At 40.5% G+C, this 18,751-nt stretch overlaps 2 protein-coding genes and 1 long non-coding RNA gene across 4 annotated transcripts in view; 2 read left to right on the forward strand and 1 right to left on the reverse strand.

The window, feature by feature from the left end:
• Positions 1-2,986, reverse strand: part of LOC119529516 — a 72,464-nt gene extending 69,478 nt beyond the window's left edge. The window contains exons 1-2 of the long non-coding RNA XR_005215882.1: positions 2,910-2,986; positions 1,407-1,516 (exon numbers count right to left, since the gene is read on the reverse strand). This is a non-coding gene — a long non-coding RNA (uncharacterized LOC119529516). The remainder of the gene's footprint in view (positions 1-1,406; positions 1,517-2,909) is intronic.
• LOC119529515 (growth-regulated protein homolog gamma-like) lies at positions 2,629-4,791 on the forward strand. Its single transcript, XM_037829972.1, has 4 exons — positions 2,629-2,878; positions 2,979-3,102; positions 3,216-3,299; positions 4,141-4,791. Exons 1-4 carry the CDS (start codon positions 2,779-2,781, stop codon positions 4,154-4,156), a joined length of 324 nt encoding a protein of 107 aa, XP_037685900.1. The 5' UTR covers positions 2,629-2,778; the 3' UTR covers positions 4,157-4,791.
• Positions 4,792-15,338: 10,547 nt separating this feature from the next.
• LOC119528667 (growth-regulated protein homolog gamma-like) lies at positions 15,339-17,481 on the forward strand. 2 transcript variants are annotated; one of them, XM_037828971.1, is made up of 4 exons: positions 15,357-15,552; positions 15,649-15,772; positions 15,886-15,969; positions 16,741-17,481. In XM_037828971.1, the coding sequence occupies exons 1-4, from the start codon at positions 15,453-15,455 to the stop codon at positions 16,754-16,756; spliced, it is 324 nt and encodes a 107-aa protein (XP_037684899.1). In that variant the 5' UTR covers positions 15,357-15,452; the 3' UTR covers positions 16,757-17,481. The 2 variants fall into 2 exon arrangements, with proteins under 2 accessions (XP_037684897.1, XP_037684899.1); XM_037828969.1 differs by having other exon boundaries at positions 15,339-15,772; positions 15,886-17,481.
• The last annotated feature ends 1,270 nt before the right edge of the window (positions 17,482-18,751 follow it).

Raw genomic sequence — 18,751 nt, forward strand, 5'->3', positions numbered from 1 at the left:
TGAGGCAAGTGGTGAAGATTTACAAAGGAAAACCAGGATTCTGTTATCAGAAGAGGTGGAAGGATACCAGACAGGTAGAAACAGCAGAGGTATTGGAGATTAGAAGAGTTGGTTGACTAAGATATTGACTGAGTGCCCTTGGACAGAGAGATAAATGAATTTGGGGATTGAATGACATGCTCAGATATCTTCATCCCCTCCCACACCCTCCAGAGCAGAACCATTACATGACAATAAGTTTTAGGAAATGGGAGGAAGGGAGGTAGTAGTCATGTCAGCAAAGTCCTCAAGGCAAGCCAGGGTAAAGCAGAGTCACACCATTTACTATAGCTGCCCAAATAGCAAGGTCAGTGCTCAGCATGGAGCAGCAAGCCTAGATTTGGCAGGCACGTTAAACTATATTAGTTGTATTTGAAAAATACAGTAAAAATTGCAGAGTAAAATGGAAAAAAAAGTGGAATTTAGTAAACTGAACTGTTGTAGAGATAACTTCATTGGATTAGTGATTGCATGGGTATACAGCTTGTGCATATAAATGTGGCATACAGAATATGTAAAAAGAAGAAGAATCCATTTATCATTGAAGGTTTGGTAACTCAGGTGCTCTTAAAATTTTATGAAACTTAGTATAGGGCTGTGATGTATTAAATCATGGAAAGTGATATATTAGGAAAGAAAAAAAAAATCCCCTATTTCCTCTCTGAAAGCAAATGATTTTGATTAAGCAAATTCTAGGAGTCACATTGAGATGATCCTACAGATAATGGGCTAATTCTTGACGAGTCTCATCCTTTTGGCTGCTACTGAAGATTAACTGAAGTTCTACTTTGCAGCAAATACTTTCAATTTTTCTTTAGTTCCAAGAAACAGATGAGGTTTGGCCAGCCAGCTGTTATTTCCCTGAGGCCATTTCTTGGGCATTTCTGAAATCGTTTCCAATAAATGGGCTGGGGAGATTTTTACCCTTATTCTGATTTTATAGGGAAAGTAATTGAAAATAAAATTTCAAACAAATGATGAATTAAAATATCTATTCTGAGATCCCCTAAACACACAGATGCTCTCTCCTTTCAAAATTCCTGATACTGAAATTTTAAAAGATACATTAGAAGATGTTTCTTTGAAAGCATTGTTTTCCTGTTTACACAAGTTGTTTCTGTTTAGGTAAGGGTGTAAAACACTAATTCTATTCTGTTTATTTAACAAATATTTATATAGCACCAAGTGCAGATGCTTTACAAACATTAACACATTTAATTGCGTGAAGCAAGCACTATTATTATAGACTATTTCTAGTTTATAGACGAGAAATTTGAGCAGAGAGAGGTTAAATAAATTGCCAACAAACATGCATCAAGTAAGTGGTGTAGCTGAGATTTCAGCCCCAGCTGCATGGCTTTACTCACAGTTCTCCTCTCTATGACGCAGCAACAGGGAAGTCTCCACTCCTTCCTCCAGCTGCCTCTTCCCAGCATTTCTCCGGCAGCGAGGCATCTCTCACACATCTGTTTTCACCCTGGAGAATTACACATAAACCTTCTAGAACTTACAGTTTAGTCCAACAAGGGACATTGAAACTGCTGGTGAAAAGTGTACCACCAAGTGGGAAGGCATCAGCTAAACAGATCTTGAAATGATTTATTGAAATTAAAGAGCTAAAATAAATAGACAGTTGTTTCTCAAGAGGGAATCAAATCCCAGGAGACAGGAAAGTTCAGACCACGTGGAAATGGAATTATACAACTAATCTAAGATCTATCTATTTCACAAAAATGCATGTTTGTTGCTTAGAGGAGGAAGGGGACAAGTGCCCGTAGGCACCGCCTTCTGGTGTCTATGTCCTTTTCTGTCCACAGACTTTACTAAAAAGTGGCCCTCCAGAGCCCTACACAGCCCCTGGAAGATCCGGAATGACTTTCACGAATCAAAACAAACCTTCCTATACAACAAGAAGGTGAAGCTCATGGAACTACGAGAGTTTGGGAAGTTCCAGAATTTCGGACCTGAAGAATGAGAGATTACAACACTGAATCCTGAAATAAACACTGAATTAACCTGAGACAATGAGCTGTCCCCTCACCCCACCGTGGAAAAACCTGATACAAAGTCTGATTTATTTGAGATCCTAGAACACCAGAAACGGGACAAGCGTTTTTAAGTTTCATCTGAGATAGATGTATTTTTAAACACTGGGTTTATTTCAGAGATACATGGAATCTACAAAACTCAAGGTAAGAGAGAACAAGGATAGGTAAGTCAGGCTCCCATTTCCAGCTTTAATCGCTCCAGTCCCCAAACATGAAGGGCCTTCTAGAGAATCACTGTCTCCTCTAAAGGTGTGGCGCAGTCCTGTCACCAGTCCGTGGGCCCGCGGACCATCCGGCCTGACCCCCCCTAGCTCGCGTGTGGATGTGACTCGGCGCCCACGGCCCCCCACCCACCCCCAGGCGGTCACTGCAGGGCGGCTGGCTTTGGCGTTTGAGGGAAGTAAAAAAAGGGAATCACGTGGAAGTACAAGGCGGCGAGGACACCGGGTGGGCACCCCCTCCGCCCTCCACCCCAAAGGCGGGGCCGGCGCCTTCCTTTCAGAATCTGGGAACAACCCAGGAGGGCTGGGAATTTCCCCGGTCCTCGAAGCGCGGGATTTTCCCACCCGGTCATGGATAAAAAGAGGTCGTCGATCTCAGGGAGCCACAGAACCCGGACCACAGGCAGCCCTCCCCGAGCCAGCTCTCCCGCTCCAGGCACCCGCCGCTCCCGCCCTCCGAGCTGAGCACCATGGCCCGCGCCGCTACCTCCGCCGTCCCCCGGGTCCCCCGGCTCCTCCCCGCCGCGCTGCTGCTGCTCCTCGTGCTCGCCGCCGGCCAGCGCGCAGCAGGTGAGACTCGGAGCCCGAGCCCGGATCCTACCTGCAGCCAGGGGTCGGGTGGGCGCCCGGCGGGAGACACCCCCGCTAACCGATCTCTGTTCTCCCCCAGGGGCTCCCGTGGTCTCTGAACTGCGCTGCCACTGCCTGCAGACCGTGCAGGGAATTCACCCCAAGAACATCGAAAGCGTGAAGGTGACGGCCCCGGGAGCCCACTGCGCCCAAACCGAAGTCATGTAAGTTCCGCCGCGCGCTGCTGCTGCTACCCGGCCAGTCACCCCGACCCTCCCGGTGCTCGCCCCCTGACTCCCCAGCCCGACCTCACTTGGATTCTCCCTTCTGTCTGCAGAGCCACTCTCAAGAATGGGCAGGAAGCTTGCCTCAACCCTGAAGCCCCCATGGTTAAGAAAATCATCCAAAAGATGCTAAACCGGTGAGTTGTGTTTTTTTTATTTTTACAACCTGTGCCTTAAGTCATTGGTCACAAATACTAGCATCTGCCTACCGAAAATTAAATTAGGGAAATCTTGGGGTTAGCTGAAGGATTGAAAAATCATTGATTGTCACAACAACTTTGTCATGAAGATCACTAATCGGCTTTGGTGGCAGAGGGGTATCTCCAGTGACCACCATCCCCACCCTGAAACACTATTCAAATGAATGTGGGTAAATCTGCATTCATTAAAATTCTCATTTAGGAGAATAATCATGCTAAAATTTTTCCCACAGAAGAATTTTGCAGTCACTCATGGACTTAAGATCCGAAAAGCAGAACCTTGATTTTGGGCAACAGGGGCCTCTAATACTAAAAAAGCAGAGACTTCTTTAGTATTAAAAACGTGAGACCCGCCAGAGTGCAAGTCTACCCATTAGTTGTGTGCACTTGAAAGAGTTATTTCATCTCTGGAGCTTCACTATAATGGAGAAGATAATAGTAGCTACCTCAAGGCTTCTGCTACGAGGTTTAAGTGAGATCCGGAATGTCAATTTGAGGTTTAAGTGAGATCCGGAATGTCAATTTTTAGCCCAGTGTGATACCAAGCAATACATTTTGGTTTTCTCAAGCCAGTAATATAGTTGAGTCCACAGCACCTCCTTTCCTCAAAAAAAAACATTCAAGAGTCCAAGATCCCTGCTATACAGAGCAGGGTATACGGCCCCACCTTTCCTTGTACAAGGCTGAAAGCAGAAATCCATCCAAGTTTCAGGGGGTGGAGCAGGAAGAAGGGCAGCTTTCCTTAACACCTGCACCACTAACCATTTTCTCCCCACAGGGGCAGCAATAACTGACCTAGAGAGAAGGAGGAAGCAGCTCTGCCTTCACAGAACCCAAAATTTAAGAAGAAAAACAGTTGGCGTCTGAGGATATCTGCACTGGGCTTAATGTGTTTGAATGTTTCTTATTAGAGTTCTGTTTTTTAATGTATCTATTTATTTATTTATTTTTCAAAGCTTGTGTTTTAATATTTTACATGTTAGTATCTGAAGACATGAATGTGTTCAGTCAGAATTCGTTTAGTCCTCATTATTTATTTGATTTGAAGATGATGGGTTTCAAACGTCTCATTAAGCTAATATTTATTGAGAACCCTTCAAGTGCCAGCCTCTCTGATGGGGTGGGTGTGGGGGGAACGTCCAAGCAAACAGGTAGTGAGATCACTGTTAGAGTAGATGAATGTGTGTGCACATCTATTTCTGTATTTGTTGAAGAGAATGTCAGTTATTTATTGAAATTATTTCACAGTTTGTGGTCAACATTCTTATGTTGAAGCATCCCTTGGACATTTTATGTCTTGATTGTAAGGCATAATGCCTTGTTTAATGTTCATTATGCAGTGTTTCTGTATGTCTTAGTACAAAGAAGTTATAATAATTATTGTTACATTTTTATAAATAACATGAAAATAAAAGTTTTTTCAAAAATATCATACTTAAGTTTTGTTTTTTTCTTCTTGCACATTTGTCCCTCCTGGGTGTCCAAGCTATTGCACAGAGTTTAGGCTCTGCCTAAGTTTATGCCTGCTTCTGGCTGGCACTTCCTGATAAGATAATAAGAATTCTCTCTTATTCAATAAGAGAGGAAGGAATATTTGATGCTATTAAAAAATACACACCACTATCTTGAGAATCCACATTTTATATAAAATATAGCTGTTTTTCACACTGTCAACTCATTATTTAAAGTTAGTTCTTTAAAAACTTTCAAATTTTTATGAATATTTAAACAGGGGCTCCCATTTAGATGCTTTTGTTTAATGAACTTTCAAACAATCATGGAATTCTTTCGCATTCAACGGAGGCTAGGAGCAAAATGGTGGTAAAGTGGATTCTTTCTAAAACTTCGATTTGTGCAATTAGTAAAATAGCAGGAAAAGCGAATTACCTAGTATTTCATCAGTATAAAGATCCAACTGAGATACTGATCACTGAGTTCAAAATTGTGCTAATGCTTCTTAAGTATTGTGCCAGCCTCCAAGATGGTTTCTAATGATCCTCACCTCCTGGTATTCATGCACCTCCACACTGTATCAGGGTTAGTCTGTGTGGCAAATAAAATATGACAGAAGTGATAGTATGTCACTTCCAAGGCTGAGTCATCAAACTCACTTTGGCTGCTGTCATGCTCTCTCTCTCAGATTGCTAGTTCGAGATGTTAGCTATCATGTAGCAGCTCCATGTAGTGGTCCTTGGGGTGAGGAACTGAGTCCTCCTGCTGTGGCATGCATGAGCTTGCAAAGAGATCCTTCCCCACCCTACCCACAACTACCTGGTCAAGCCTTCAGATGACCACAGCTCCAGCCTACACTTTGATTGCAGCTCCATGGAAGACCCTTAGCCAGAGCCACCCAGCTAATCTGCTCCCACATTACTGATCCACAGATACTGTAAGACAAAAAGTGTTTCTTTTTCCTAGTCACTGTGGTAAATTGTTATATAGAATTAGAAAACTAATATGTCTATCAGTTCCACTCCTTGATATTTATCCATTAGGAAAGAAAATATATGCCTGCACTGAGACTTGTTCATGAATACTCATACCAGCTTTATTTTAAAAAGCCAATAACTGGATATAACCCAAATGCCCATCAACCAGTGAATGGATGAACAAATTGGGGTATATTGATATAATGGAATAATATTCAGCAATAAAAAGAAACTACTTTATACAGACAGTGATATTAATAAACCTCCAAAAATCATGTTGAGTAAAATAAAACAGATAAGAAAGAATACATACTGTTTGATTCTATTTTTATGAAACTCTTAGAAGACATATATAATTAGAGAAACAAAAAGCAGATCAGTAGATTCCTGGGATCAGTGGCTGGTCGTGGGAGGCAATTGGCCACAAATGGGCATAAAGGAATTTTATGGGATGAAGGAAATGCTCTACATTTTGACTATGGTGATTGTTACACAATTGAACACATTTGTGAAAACTCATTGAACTATAGCCTTAAAATCAGTGCATTTTAATATATATAAACCATACCTCTTTATAATTGATTTTTTAAAAGATGAAATAAAGCACTTTTCAGAAAAGAACAAAAGCCAAGATAATTTGTACCTACAGACCAGTACTGCAAATAATACAGTGGAAAATTCTTAAGGCTGAAGGAAAATGTTCCCAGAGGGAAGCCTGGATATGCAGGAAGGAATAAAGTGAATCAGAAATGGTAAACATATGGGTGTATGGAAACAAGTATTTAGAACAACAATAATAGTAAGGACCTATGGAGAAAACTAAATTTGTAGAGTAAAATATAGGCGAAAAATAGCACAAACAGCAGGTAGGGAGATGACTGTATTTAGCATGTAATGTATCTTCAATTGCTGGAGAAAGTATTAAGTATTAAGTTAAGAAAAGTGAACTGTGGGAAGGACATATATTGAAATTTCTAAGGCAACCACCAATAAATGTAATATTTTACATTTAAAAATCTGAAAAGAAGATCAAATGGAATAAAAGAAAATACCTGAATAACACACACAAAAAAGACAGTAATGAAGGAGTAAAGGAAAAAAAAACAACAGATGAATTCCCTATAATATTAGTAAATTCTCCACCCTCCAGAAGGTGGGACTTAATTCCTCTCCCCAACCCCCATGAGTGTGGGTGGGACATAGAGACTTGATTCCAATGAATAGACTAGAAAATAGATTAGAATGAAGTAACTAGGCAAATACGACCTTAACCAAGTGAGCAAGGTTAACATCACTAGTTATGTACTGTGGCTATCATGTGATGAGATCTGTCATGTGATGTGTCTCCGATATGATGTGATGAGAAGGGAACTTCGTCTCGATGTTCTTCTCCCAAACCCATGAACCCAGTACAATCATGAGAAAAACAGCATAAAAACTCAAATTAAAGAATTTTATGATGCAACTAACCAGTACACTTCAAAACAGTCAAGGTCATAAAAACCAATAAAAAGTTAAAAAACTGTCACAGATGAGAGGAAAGTAAGGAAACATAATAACTAGATGAAATGTGATATCCTTGATTGGATCCCAGAACAGACAAGGGATATTAGTGGAAAAACTGCTCAAATTTCAATAAAGATTGGAATTTAGTTAATAGCAATGTGCCAATGTTAATTTCTTAGTTATGACAAATGTACCATAATTATGTAAGATGTTAGCAGTAGGGGAAATTAGGCAAAAGTTAATAGGAACTCCTTGTGTTATCACACAATTATTTTGTAAATCAAAAATGATTCCAAATTTAAGTTTATTTTTTAAGATTATGGGACAAATAGAAGACAAATAGCAAAATGATAGTCTGAAATCCAACCTTATTAAGAAATGTAAATGGAATAAACACTCCAAGACAAATTTAAAAATTGTCAGACTATAAATAAGACACAACTCTATGCTGTTCAAAAAAGACAAATTTAAAACATTAGGACTCAGAAATTAAAAGAATGATAGTATTATACAATGCAAAAACTTAACTGAAGGAAACTGGACATGGATATATTAATATATTAATTATTAGTAATAGTGGTAGTATTCATATATAATTAATATATTAGTCCTTAAGGAAAGAAGTAGTATTAGAGATAAAGGAGCTGATTCAAAACGAAAAGGGTAGCAATTCTACAGGAGACCAAGCAACCCTAATTTTTATGAACTTACATAATATCAAAATATATAAAGTAAAATTGAGAGAACTAAAAGAAGCAATAGACAAATCCATTATCATAGTTAAAGTTTTAACAAACTCCTTCAATACTTGATTGACAAGGCAGTAAAAAATCAGTATGGTATTGAAGTGTTAAGCAACATGATCAAACAACTTGCCCTGAGTGAAATACATAGCACATTTCACCCAACGATTGTATAGAACATATTTTTTTTTCCAACACATAGGGAACATTTATTAACAGAGAACATACATGGTCATAAAGAATATGTCAACATATGTCAAATCTTTGAAATGTTACAGTGGACCTTTGCTGACCATCAAGTTTTTATGATGATTTGTCATTTTCCAGCTGAAATATGCATCTTTCTCCTGTGCATGATATCTTCACTGTGGTTTTTAACTCATCTCTCAACTTCCTTAATTTTGCTTCCACAATGCCAGAATCATCCTGGTGCTTTCACCCCTGTTATAACCACAACGTAAAATATTTCCATGGAGATATTTCCACATTTCCTATATTTCCTTTGTGAAACATTCTTTTGTAATTTTGGCAATCCCAGGTATCTTTGTATTACATTATTTATTTTAATTTAATTTAATTACTCAATATTACTTCCACAAAGGTTTAGAAAACAATTTTAAGAAAATGGAAATGCAAAGTTTATATTAAAATCTATTTTTAAGAAAATACTTGGAATACTTTCCAAATCTAACATTAGATGGTGATCAGTAGCAACTGCAATGTATTTAAGTAATTACAGATTGCAGAAACCATCAGAAAGTCCTTACTACAGGAATAGAAAAAAAATAGGTATTTAGCAGAAGGAAATGTGCAGGTTAGATACTGAAGACTTCATGTAAGGAGCTTCACTGTATCTGACTTTACATGTCTTTCAAAACTGGCCTCAGTCTCTTGTATGTTTTATGTGCCTAATACATATGTTTTTAAATAATATTCAACATCTTCTCACTTTCTGCCCATACACTGAACCTTTAAGACTTCCTGGAATGTAAACATAAGGGACCTAGAGATAGACAGAAGCTAGTGAAGGGGGAATGATAATCTAATATGTACAGATATGATAATGAGGGTGAACTTAATGGTACAGGAATGGTCAGGTGTGACTATGATTCATTAAAGGGCTTATAAGTATCAGTGACATATTGAAGGTAAACATCTTCATAAATGGTTGTTCAAAGGCATGAACCCACAAAGTAGCACCACAAACCTAAATAAGTGTTAGCAGGATACACTTATAAAGTATGATACTGGTACAGAGGGTTAACAACAGTGGTATGGAAAAACTACCCATTACATGTTAAAGACTATATTTGATAGGAATATCTTACCAACAGTACACTAATACTAGAGATGAATAATTAGCAGCTGATAAGAGCTAAGGGATGTATTATGTTACGATAATTGTTTAAAGTTGAGAGTGATGATGATTGTACAACTAAGTGAAGATAATGTAAGAAATTTGACCGTTTTTCTTGGGATAGAACATACATTAAGTAAAATTAGCAACCCACTACTTAATAAATAAAGCCTTCAACTTGAGGTTTGCTCTTGTGAAACTTAAGAGTTGTAAATGGGAGACTGAGCCCTGCTGTAATTACACCTAAAAGGCATCTCCAGGGAACCTCTTTCATTGCTCAGATGTGGCCTTTCTCTCTCTGAGCCCAACTCAGCAAATCAATTCATTAACCTCCCCCCAATGAGGGACATGACTCCCAGGGGAATGAATCTCCCTGAGACATGGGACCTGACTCCCAGGAATGAGCGTGGCCCTGGGAGCCAGGAACTGAAAATGTCTACTTGACCAAAAGGGGGAAAAGAAAGGTAACAAGATGAAGTTACAGTGGCTGAGAGATCCTAAATAGAGTTGAGAGGCTACCCTGGAGGTTTCTCTTACGTAAGCTCCAGATAGACATCCCAAATAGCCACAGTATGCCATGCCTTTACCAAAAGTACTCCCCAAATACCTAGATCCCTACCTGAGATTCTATAAAAGATTCGCTCACTGAGTTTTATCTTTCAGAAACTTAAATCTACCAGAGTGTTCCTATGCCACACAAGTCCTAAAACCCAGAGGCAACAGCCTCTTTAAGATCAACAATCAGATGCAGCCCCCTTCCCTACAATGTCGATACCCCCTTTCAATATGAACAAGTTACAGTGTTGACTGTTTAGATATCCCCGTAGATGGAGAAAAATATTAAGTGAGAGGAAGGAGTAGCAACAAACAAGAAAAGATTTAACAAAGGTCTATGAATACTGAAACTTTATATAAATATATATATATGTATTTAGATGCTGAGGTGTTGGAATAGCTGAAAGGAGGTAACTGACATGGTAGAACTGTAACCTATAACAGCCTTTGAAATTTGCTCTATAACTACTCATTGAATTGTGCTTTGAAATTCTTCTTTCTATATATATATATTATATTTCATAATAAGGAAAGAACTGAAACTGTGGGACTATAACCCGTAACAATTTTTTAAATTACTTATATAACTGCTTGTTGAGTTGTACATTGAAAGCTTACACCTTTCTGTTTGTATGTTATATTTTACAATAATGAAAATGGCTGAAAAAAAAAAAAAAAAAGACACCCTGGTATTCTTATCTTTCCCATGATAGTCAATAAAGGTCACAGTGTGATCTGTGCATAAAGACCGTGGAAACACCTCAAGAGGCATGTAGAGGCTTCCCAGTGCAGGCAACACCTAAACTGGCTCCTGGCTGTCCAGCAGGATCCTTCAGGCACAACTGGTCTCCAGAGCCTGAGCCCTGCCTCCTCCTCCTGCCTCAGTCTCTCCCCCTCTTTCTGTTCACAAGGAGAGCTCCAGCTACATGAGCTACTTGCTCCCAGTATTTATCATTCTCTTCCCAGCCTCCATGCCTTTGCTTACATGGTCCTCTCCTTCTGGAATGGTTCCCACCCCTCAGTGTTTCCCCATTTACCTGGAAAACTCCTACTCATCTTTTAAGATTCATGCCTGTGAGCATCTCTTACAGGAGGAAATCTTCTCTGACTTCTCTCACAAACTAACTCCAAAAGAGTTGTTTAGGTGCCCCTCCCTGCTCCTAATACCCTGGGATAGGATTATCATGGTGGTTAGCAGGCTTTCCCAAAATCTTCCATTTATACATTTATCTCCCCTATTACTTTGAGAGTTAGAGGGTAGCAAAGTCTACTTTCTTCCTTGTTTTATCCCCAACATTGAATTACATTCCCAGCTTATACTTACTGAGAAATTGCTCCATGAAAATGCTGAATCAAATTGAGAAAAGGATTAAACTTGAGTACAAACACTTCTTTGGTTTCAAAGATAACAGTAGCAGAAAGTGGAATTGGTGACAAAAACCCAATTCAAACTGACTTAATGGAAAGAGGAATCATTTGACCTATAAAGCTGAAAGACTGATGAGTACATAAGATAAAACCGGATCTTAGAGTACAAAAATTATCTTTGGCAATCAGTCTCACTCCAGGTCAGCCTGTTTTTCTCCACGCTGGCTTTATTTTAGGCAGGCTTTCCCCAAACATTGGAAGAGTTCCAACCTTCTGTCCTAGCAGCTTTGACCCGGCCAGAAGCGAGGGCTTGTTTTCCCAATCATTTCCCAGCAACAAGGACTCCAGGGAATGATTTTGATTTGGCCAGGCTTATCTCACTTGCTTACCCTTCTGCCAGTCAGGGTAGTTAGGCATTAGGCCCAGACAGAAAGGTCTACTTTGGGTCAGAAGACCACTCCTGGAGCTTTGGAGTATGGTCCCCCTGCCAAACCACCCAGTATGGGAAGAAGTAGAGATGGTTCCCATGGGAAAACCAGGGTTCTGTTACCAGAAGGGGAAAGGATTGAAGCCAGGCAAAATCCTGAACAGTACCAGAGGCTGGACTTGCTGATAGCATTGGCATCTACAAAGGGCTCTGGACTAAAGAAGTAGATGGATGCAAGGGTTTAATGCCAAGTTCAGACATCTTCATTCTTCTACTCTCAAAGCCAGAGTCATTATACCAGAAGCAGTAATTGCAAGCAAAACAGAGCAGCAGTTGTGATGGCTAAATTCCCCAAGGCCAGCCTGGGTACGGCAATACTGCTCTGCCCATATTTCTGGCTGCCTGGACAGTGCTTAAGATGTGCCAGCAAGTCCAAATTTTACAGGCATGTAAGACTGTGTCAATCACATCTGAAAGAGATCATGAATATTGTAGCACAAAACAGAATTTATCAATTAATGCTTCTATTTTAGGAATAATTCTATTCCTGGAAACATTGTTGATTGTATGAGTTTAAAGTTTGTGCCTAGAAACCTGTTGTTAAGCTAATACCATGAGTAACTGGCTAGGGAAGACACGTGTTGAAACATGAAAGAGCTGGAACATTTTAGTTGGCTTCAGAGTACCTGTGCTTTTATTTTCCAAAAAATTAATATGAGACTCTCAGGAATTGAATTATGAGACATGGTATATTAAGGAAGGGGAAAAACCTTTCTTCTGTAGCTCATTTTGTAGTAACTGATTTTTATTGGGCAATTGTCAAGCATAAAGTTACAGATAATTCTACAAATATGAGCTGCTTCTTGAAATGTGTCATCATTTGGTCTGCTATTGTAAATACTTAGATGCTCTATTCATCCTGGGCATTTGCTTACATCAATAATTTGGGTGAGATTTGGCAATCAGCAAATATTTTCTGCTTTCTTAAATTATAAGGAGAATAAAAATCTCTTCAGCCTCCTGTTAATGCTGAAGGCAAAGTATTTCAGTTATTACATATAAAGTGCCCACACTAGGTCAGCAGAAAACTGAAATCCTCCTCTCAGCAAATATAAGTCCACTAAAATTCCTGGTCTACAAAGGTCCCAGGTCAGAGTATTCATTTCCATTCAGGTGATTTTTTGAAGTGAAATAGATTGATTCAGAAAAGTAAGGAGATAGATAGATACATGATGGTAGATATATAGATGATAGATAAATATAGTTATAGATTTTTAAAATTTAAGCTGATAATATTTATGCTACAAAATAAAATTCTTGCTTTTAAGGAAATAAAGCAAAATACTGGAGACTTTTGACCACTTTGCTACTTTTGAGCTTTAGGAAAGATGAAGTTAAACTATTTAACCATAAGAATAACATTTAAAAGAAGAAGAAAAAACAATTATCCTAAAGTTATCAACTGCTTGATTCAGAAAAAAATAATTTACAGTATACTAGTTCAAGCTGCACTGCTTAGAACTCAAATCCTGGATTTTATTAACAATGAAACCTTGTGCAAAATACTCAAATTCCCCACCACTCAGTTTTCTTATCTGTAACATGGGAATGAAACTGGTAACTACTTGTCTGTAAACAAGGATTTTACTCCCCAGCTGAGTTTCTGCTGAGGTAATATTGGAAAAAGCAATTTCTATTTTATTTATTGAAGAATTACTTTATAGCACTTACTATGTACAGTATGTGCCTCAAAATGGTTGTTATGATGAATATATGAGGCACATACTGTGGAGCGAGTAGCTACACGGTATGTTGCGGGAACACAGGCTCAGGCACAACAGAAATTTTCAACAAGTGACCACTTTATGACTTACACAGCACAAAGGGTCCAAAAGAGCAGGGGAAGAGTTCCCATTGTGGCCTCCCAGGGAGGCCAACTGCTTAGGTCAGGGTCAGTGGATGACAGTTCTGAACTTCACCTCAGAGAGGAGAGACAAATCTATGCTGCCAAGGGTAGGGAATTTACACAACCCAGGAAGAGAGGGCCCTGCAACTAGAGTTTCCTGCCATGTTAAGCAGATGTGGCTGCTTGTTCCCAAAGGTTTAATGTCTGGGCCAGCCTTTTCATTAGACCTAACATCTCTGGGGGCTGTGGATTGGAAAACAGCACAATAGAAAAGCGGGGAGAGGCAAGTAAGTGAGGTCTGGAAGATGGTCGCTAAGTGTGTGTCTGTGACTTCCCCAGCAGCTGCTTCCCTTTATCTCTATTTAACAGATGATAAACAGGGCACCGACAGGTAGCAGTCACTGGATGAGCCAAAACTCCTACAGCAGGTATCCAGTGAAGAGTAGTGGACACCTGGAGGTTGCTCCACTCCCCACTTGGCTCCCTCTCTACAGCCAGAATATCCTATGCACATCACAGATCTGAATCCAGATTCATACCTGAACCATATGGAAACTACTACTAGCAAAGGACATTAAAACTCATGGTGAAAAATGAACTACTGTTATGGCAAAAGCTGGGGTAAACAGCTTGTGAAATATCTTATTAGAAATCAGAAAAACAAAATTGTCAGCGATTGTTTCTCTAGAGGGGATCAAATCACTGTCAACAGGAAAATCCATGTAACACAGAAATGAAATGAGATTTGTGTCCATACAACTTGGAAATAACCGATTTGTGATCTAACCCTTGGATATTTCATCTTTTTGCTGCTTAGATGAATAAAGGGTACTACTCTCACCAGGCATCAGTTATTTAATGACTATGACCTTTTCTGTGCTTGGACAAAACTAGAAACTGTGGACCTGTGAGCCCAACACAGCACCCTCTTCCCCCAGCAACTCTAGAATGACCACCCACTGCTATTTCGTGTATTAATTAATACCCTCATTCACAAAAAATGTGCTACTGGTAGATTAATCGAGTTTGGGAACTTCCAGAATTTCAGAGAGGAAGGAAGTTAGGAGGTATTACAAAATTTTGTCCTAAGTTAAAAGTTGGTCTTCTCCATACCCTAGTGGTAAGATATGACACAAACTGTGATTTATTTGTGCTTGTAGAAACAGGAAAAAGGCAGAAGTTCTTATGTGTCATCTGAGATCACAGATAATGTTTAACAGATTGTATTCGTGCAGATATAAATTAAATCTTAAATCAGAAAATAAGCATATCTGTACATACGTAAAAAATGGAGACGCAGATCTCCCGCCCCCCACCCCGCCTTAATCCCACCAATTCTGATAACTGACATTCTTTAAGGTGCCTAAATCTCCACTAATAAAGTGGCAGCTCCGTGCCCAAGTGTCATTCGGCGCCCACGGTCCCCCCTCCCAGTCCGTTACTCCAGCGCGGCCGGCTTTGGGGTTGGGGCCAGTAAGTGAATATCCCAAAGTGTGCAGTAGTTCACTGGAGCTGGAGGACAGGGCGGGGAGGCACCGGGTGAGCTCCCTCCCCCCACACCCCTCCATCCCCCACCACTTCGGGAGGCGGAGCCGGCGCTTTCCTTCCGGAATCTGGGAACCAGCCAGGAGGACCGGGAATTTCCCTGGCCCGAGGGGCGTTAGATTTGCCTAAACGACCATGGATAAAAGGAAGTCCCCGAGCTCGAAGAGCCACAGAACCCGGACCACAGGCAGCCCTTCCACAGCCAGCTCTCCCGCTCCAGACACCCGCCGCTCCCGCCCTCCGAGCTGAGCACCATGGCCCGCGCCGCTACCTCCGCCGTCCCCCGGGTCCCCCGGCTCCTCCCCGCCGCGCTGCTGCTGCTCCTCGTGCTCGCCGCCGGCCAGCGCGCAGCAGGTGAGACTCGGAGCCGGAGCCCGGATCCTACCTGCAGCCAGGGGTCGGGTGGGCGCCCGGCGGGAGACACCCCCGCTAACCTCTTTTCTCCCCCAGGGGCTCCCGTGGTCTCTGAACTGCGCTGCCACTGCCTGCAGACCGTGCAGGGAATTCACTTCAAGAACATCGAAAGCGTGAAGGTGACGGCCCCGGGAGCCCACTGCGCCCAAACCGAAGTCATGTAAGTTCCGCCGCGCGCTGCTGCTGCTACCCGGCCAGTCACCCCGACCCTCCCGGTGCTCGCCCCCTGACTCCCCAGCCCGACCTCACTTGGATTCTCCCTTCTGTCTGCAGAGCCACTCTCAAGAATGGGCAGGAAGCTTGTCTCAACCCCGAAGCCCCCATGGTTAAGAAAATCGTCCAAAAGATGCTAAACCGGTGAGTTAAGGTTTTTATTTACAATCTGTGCCCGGAGTCATTGGTCACAAACACTGGCATCTGCCTCCCAAAAAAATCATGTTAGCGAAATCTTGGGGTTAGCTGAAGGATTCAAGTCGTGGTTCACAATAAGTTTGTGAAACATGAAGATCATTAATCTGTCTTGGTGGCAAATCTCCTTTCAAATCAGAGTAGGCAAATGTGTGTTCATAAAGTAGTAAGTGAAAGTGCCTCCTTCCTATTAAAAAAACAAACTGCTAACCTCTGGTCCTCTTTGGTTTCAAAACCATGTGGAACCCTTGTTTTGGGCAACCTGGGTGGTGAGGAGAAGGGATTTTGCAGTTAGACTCACCTGTGCTCAAGGATGGGGGGGCGGGGGCACCTCCTGTTAGACCTAAAACAGAATTCTGACAAGTATTTAATGTCTTTGCATCTCAATAAAATGGGAAAAATAGTAGCTGCTACTTCATGGGTTTACTATGAGGCTTAAATGAGGACACGCATGTCCATTTTTAGCCCAGTGTGACATACCAGAGTAATCAATATGTTTTGGCTGTTTGGAGGCAATAATGCAGTTGTCACCACTGGTGCCCCATTGTTAATTAAACAGCACCCAGGGCAGCAGTGGTTACAGGCAGTAATTAGGGCACAAGGCTGGGGAAGCAACCTCATCCGGAAAATCCTAGGATGTCAGGGATCTAAGGCAGGAGAAGAGGGCTATGCGGTCGATTTTTTTAGTCTCTACTAATGACAACCATTTTTTCTGCATAGGGGCAGCAGCAGTTGAGAGGAGGATCATCAGTGACTTTTCCTGCAGAAGGTTCCACCTTTAGAGGAGCCAAAGAGAAAGAAGAGAAACAGGTGGCTCCCGGGGACAGCTGGAGTGCTTAATGTGTTTGACTATTTACTATGAGAATTCGATTCTATTTATTTGTCTGTATTTATTTTATTTATTTTTAAAAGCTTGTATTTTAATGTCTTACCTGATATTTAAAGATGTGAATGTGATTGATAATTCACGGTACTGTTATTTTTGAGGTTCATTTTTATGTTAAACCAAAGTTAGTTCAGTCCTGACTTAACGTATTTTGAAGATGATGGGTTTTAAATGTTCTCCATTCATCAAACTGATGTTTTTTGGAGAGTCTAGCATCATGCTAGCCAGTGTGTTCCAGGCTGGAGGTAAATAGAGGGGGTCATCCAAGAAATATAGTCAGCTCACCGTTAGGATAGCAGAATGTATGTGCACATCTATTTTTGTAACTGTATGGAAGAATGTCAATTATTTATTGAAACAATTTCACAGTATGTGTTCAATATTTCTGATGTTGAAGCTTTAAAGGCTACAATGTTCTAAATAACCCTTGGACATTTTATGTCTTCCTTGTAAGGCACAATGCCTTGTTTATCATTAATTATGCAATGTTTCTCTATGTCTTGATATAGAAAAGTTTAAGTATTTCTTGATGCATTGTTACAAATAACATGAAAATAAAGCTTTTACAAAAATTTCATGCTTAAGTTTTGTTTTCTATTTCTCGACTTTTGTTCCTTGTGAGTACCCAAAGTGTTGTGAATGTATAACAAACTATGGGTCATGCTTATTTAAAGCCTGTGACCTACTGGTTCTTCCATTATTTCTCTCCTATTCAAGAAGGTATATTTGATGCTTTCTCAAAGTCCAAGCAGACCACTACTTGATAATTTCTTCACCATCACTAAACTGGTGTTCAGTTCTAGCTCTTGAAAAATTTCCAAATTTTAATAGATATTATAACAAGAGCTCTCATTAAAATTATTTTGTTAATTGGTTTTTCAAATAACTATGCATTCTTCTCCCTTCTAATGAAGGTGGGGGCTGAATTTTCGTAAAGTGGATTCTTCCTTAGAATTCAAACAATTTGCACAATGGGAAAACAAAAAAGGAAAAAACACCAAGTACTTTATCTGTGTAAAGGTAAATTGAGAAAGGATTTTATTCCCTAACATCTATGCATGCTGTTTTTTAATTTAATGCTTTTCCAGGGCTTCATAAGTATTGAAACCGTGAGGAGGCCAAAACTGGTTTGCATGGTCTTCTATTCCTGTAAACTTTTCTTCTGAGCTTGTTCAACTGCAGCTGATATAACCTGAGCATGCACAGAAAACACTGACTCTTGCCCTTTAGGTGACCTTTGAGACACCAGAAACAGAGGTCAACTCCCTTGGAACCAAGATTACAAGGACAGGTAGACATCAGAAGCAGATCAAATATGAGAGGTCCTTCAGTAAGGAAGATCTGGCCTAAAATCCACTCTACCACATATGGACAGCTCTATAATTAACCAATTGGACTATGTCAAGTCAAACCTCCCCAATCTTGTCCCTACCTCTCATCTCCCACTCCAATAAAATCTCCCTTAACTCTCAGATTGGGGAGACAGATTTGAGCCTTGTCTCGGCCTCTCTTCTCAAAATCCCAGTGTCTCAGTTTTGGCTTCTGTATGTCTGGCAGTGAGACCTTGCTTGTAACAAAATTGTGATGGTTTAAAAATCTGCAGCTTTTTCTTCTACTACCCAATTAAATATTTTCTAAACATATAAATTTGAACTTTTGTGTCCCAGAATGTCAGGAGTATATCCACTTCACATGAAACAAAGGCAGTATCTCGTGGTAAGAAAATAACCTAAGTCGTCTGGGAAAAAACACACTCAAAAACAGTAAAGGAGGAAAGTTTGTGCACATGTAAGGAGGGCAAGGCAATGTGTGTGGTTATCTATGATTCAGGACTTATTCTTGGGC

This window comes from Choloepus didactylus, chromosome 3, assembly GCF_015220235.1.
Source record: "Choloepus didactylus isolate mChoDid1 chromosome 3, mChoDid1.pri, whole genome shotgun sequence".
NCBI classification, from domain to species: Eukaryota; Metazoa; Chordata; class Mammalia; order Pilosa; family Megalonychidae; genus Choloepus; species Choloepus didactylus.

What these genes read in the sequence shown, in the direction of transcription:
- LOC119528667 (XM_037828969.1), top strand. Translation starts at nt 15,453, where the DNA reads ATGGCCCGCGCCGCTACCTCCGCCGTCCCCCGGGTCCCCCGGCTCCTC. An exon ending in TGCGCCCAAACCGAAGTCAT is followed by an intron (nt 15,773 to 15,885) that starts GTAAGTTCCGCC and finishes TTCTGTCTGCAG; the next exon opens with AGCCACTCTCAAGAATGGGC.
- LOC119529515 (XM_037829972.1), top strand. Translation starts at nt 2,779, where the DNA reads ATGGCCCGCGCCGCTACCTCCGCCGTCCCCCGGGTCCCCCGGCTCCTC. An exon ending in CGCCGGCCAGCGCGCAGCAG is followed by an intron (nt 2,879 to 2,978) that starts GTGAGACTCGGA and finishes GTTCTCCCCCAG; the next exon opens with GGGCTCCCGTGGTCTCTGAA. An exon ending in TGCGCCCAAACCGAAGTCAT is followed by an intron (nt 3,103 to 3,215) that starts GTAAGTTCCGCC and finishes TTCTGTCTGCAG; the next exon opens with AGCCACTCTCAAGAATGGGC.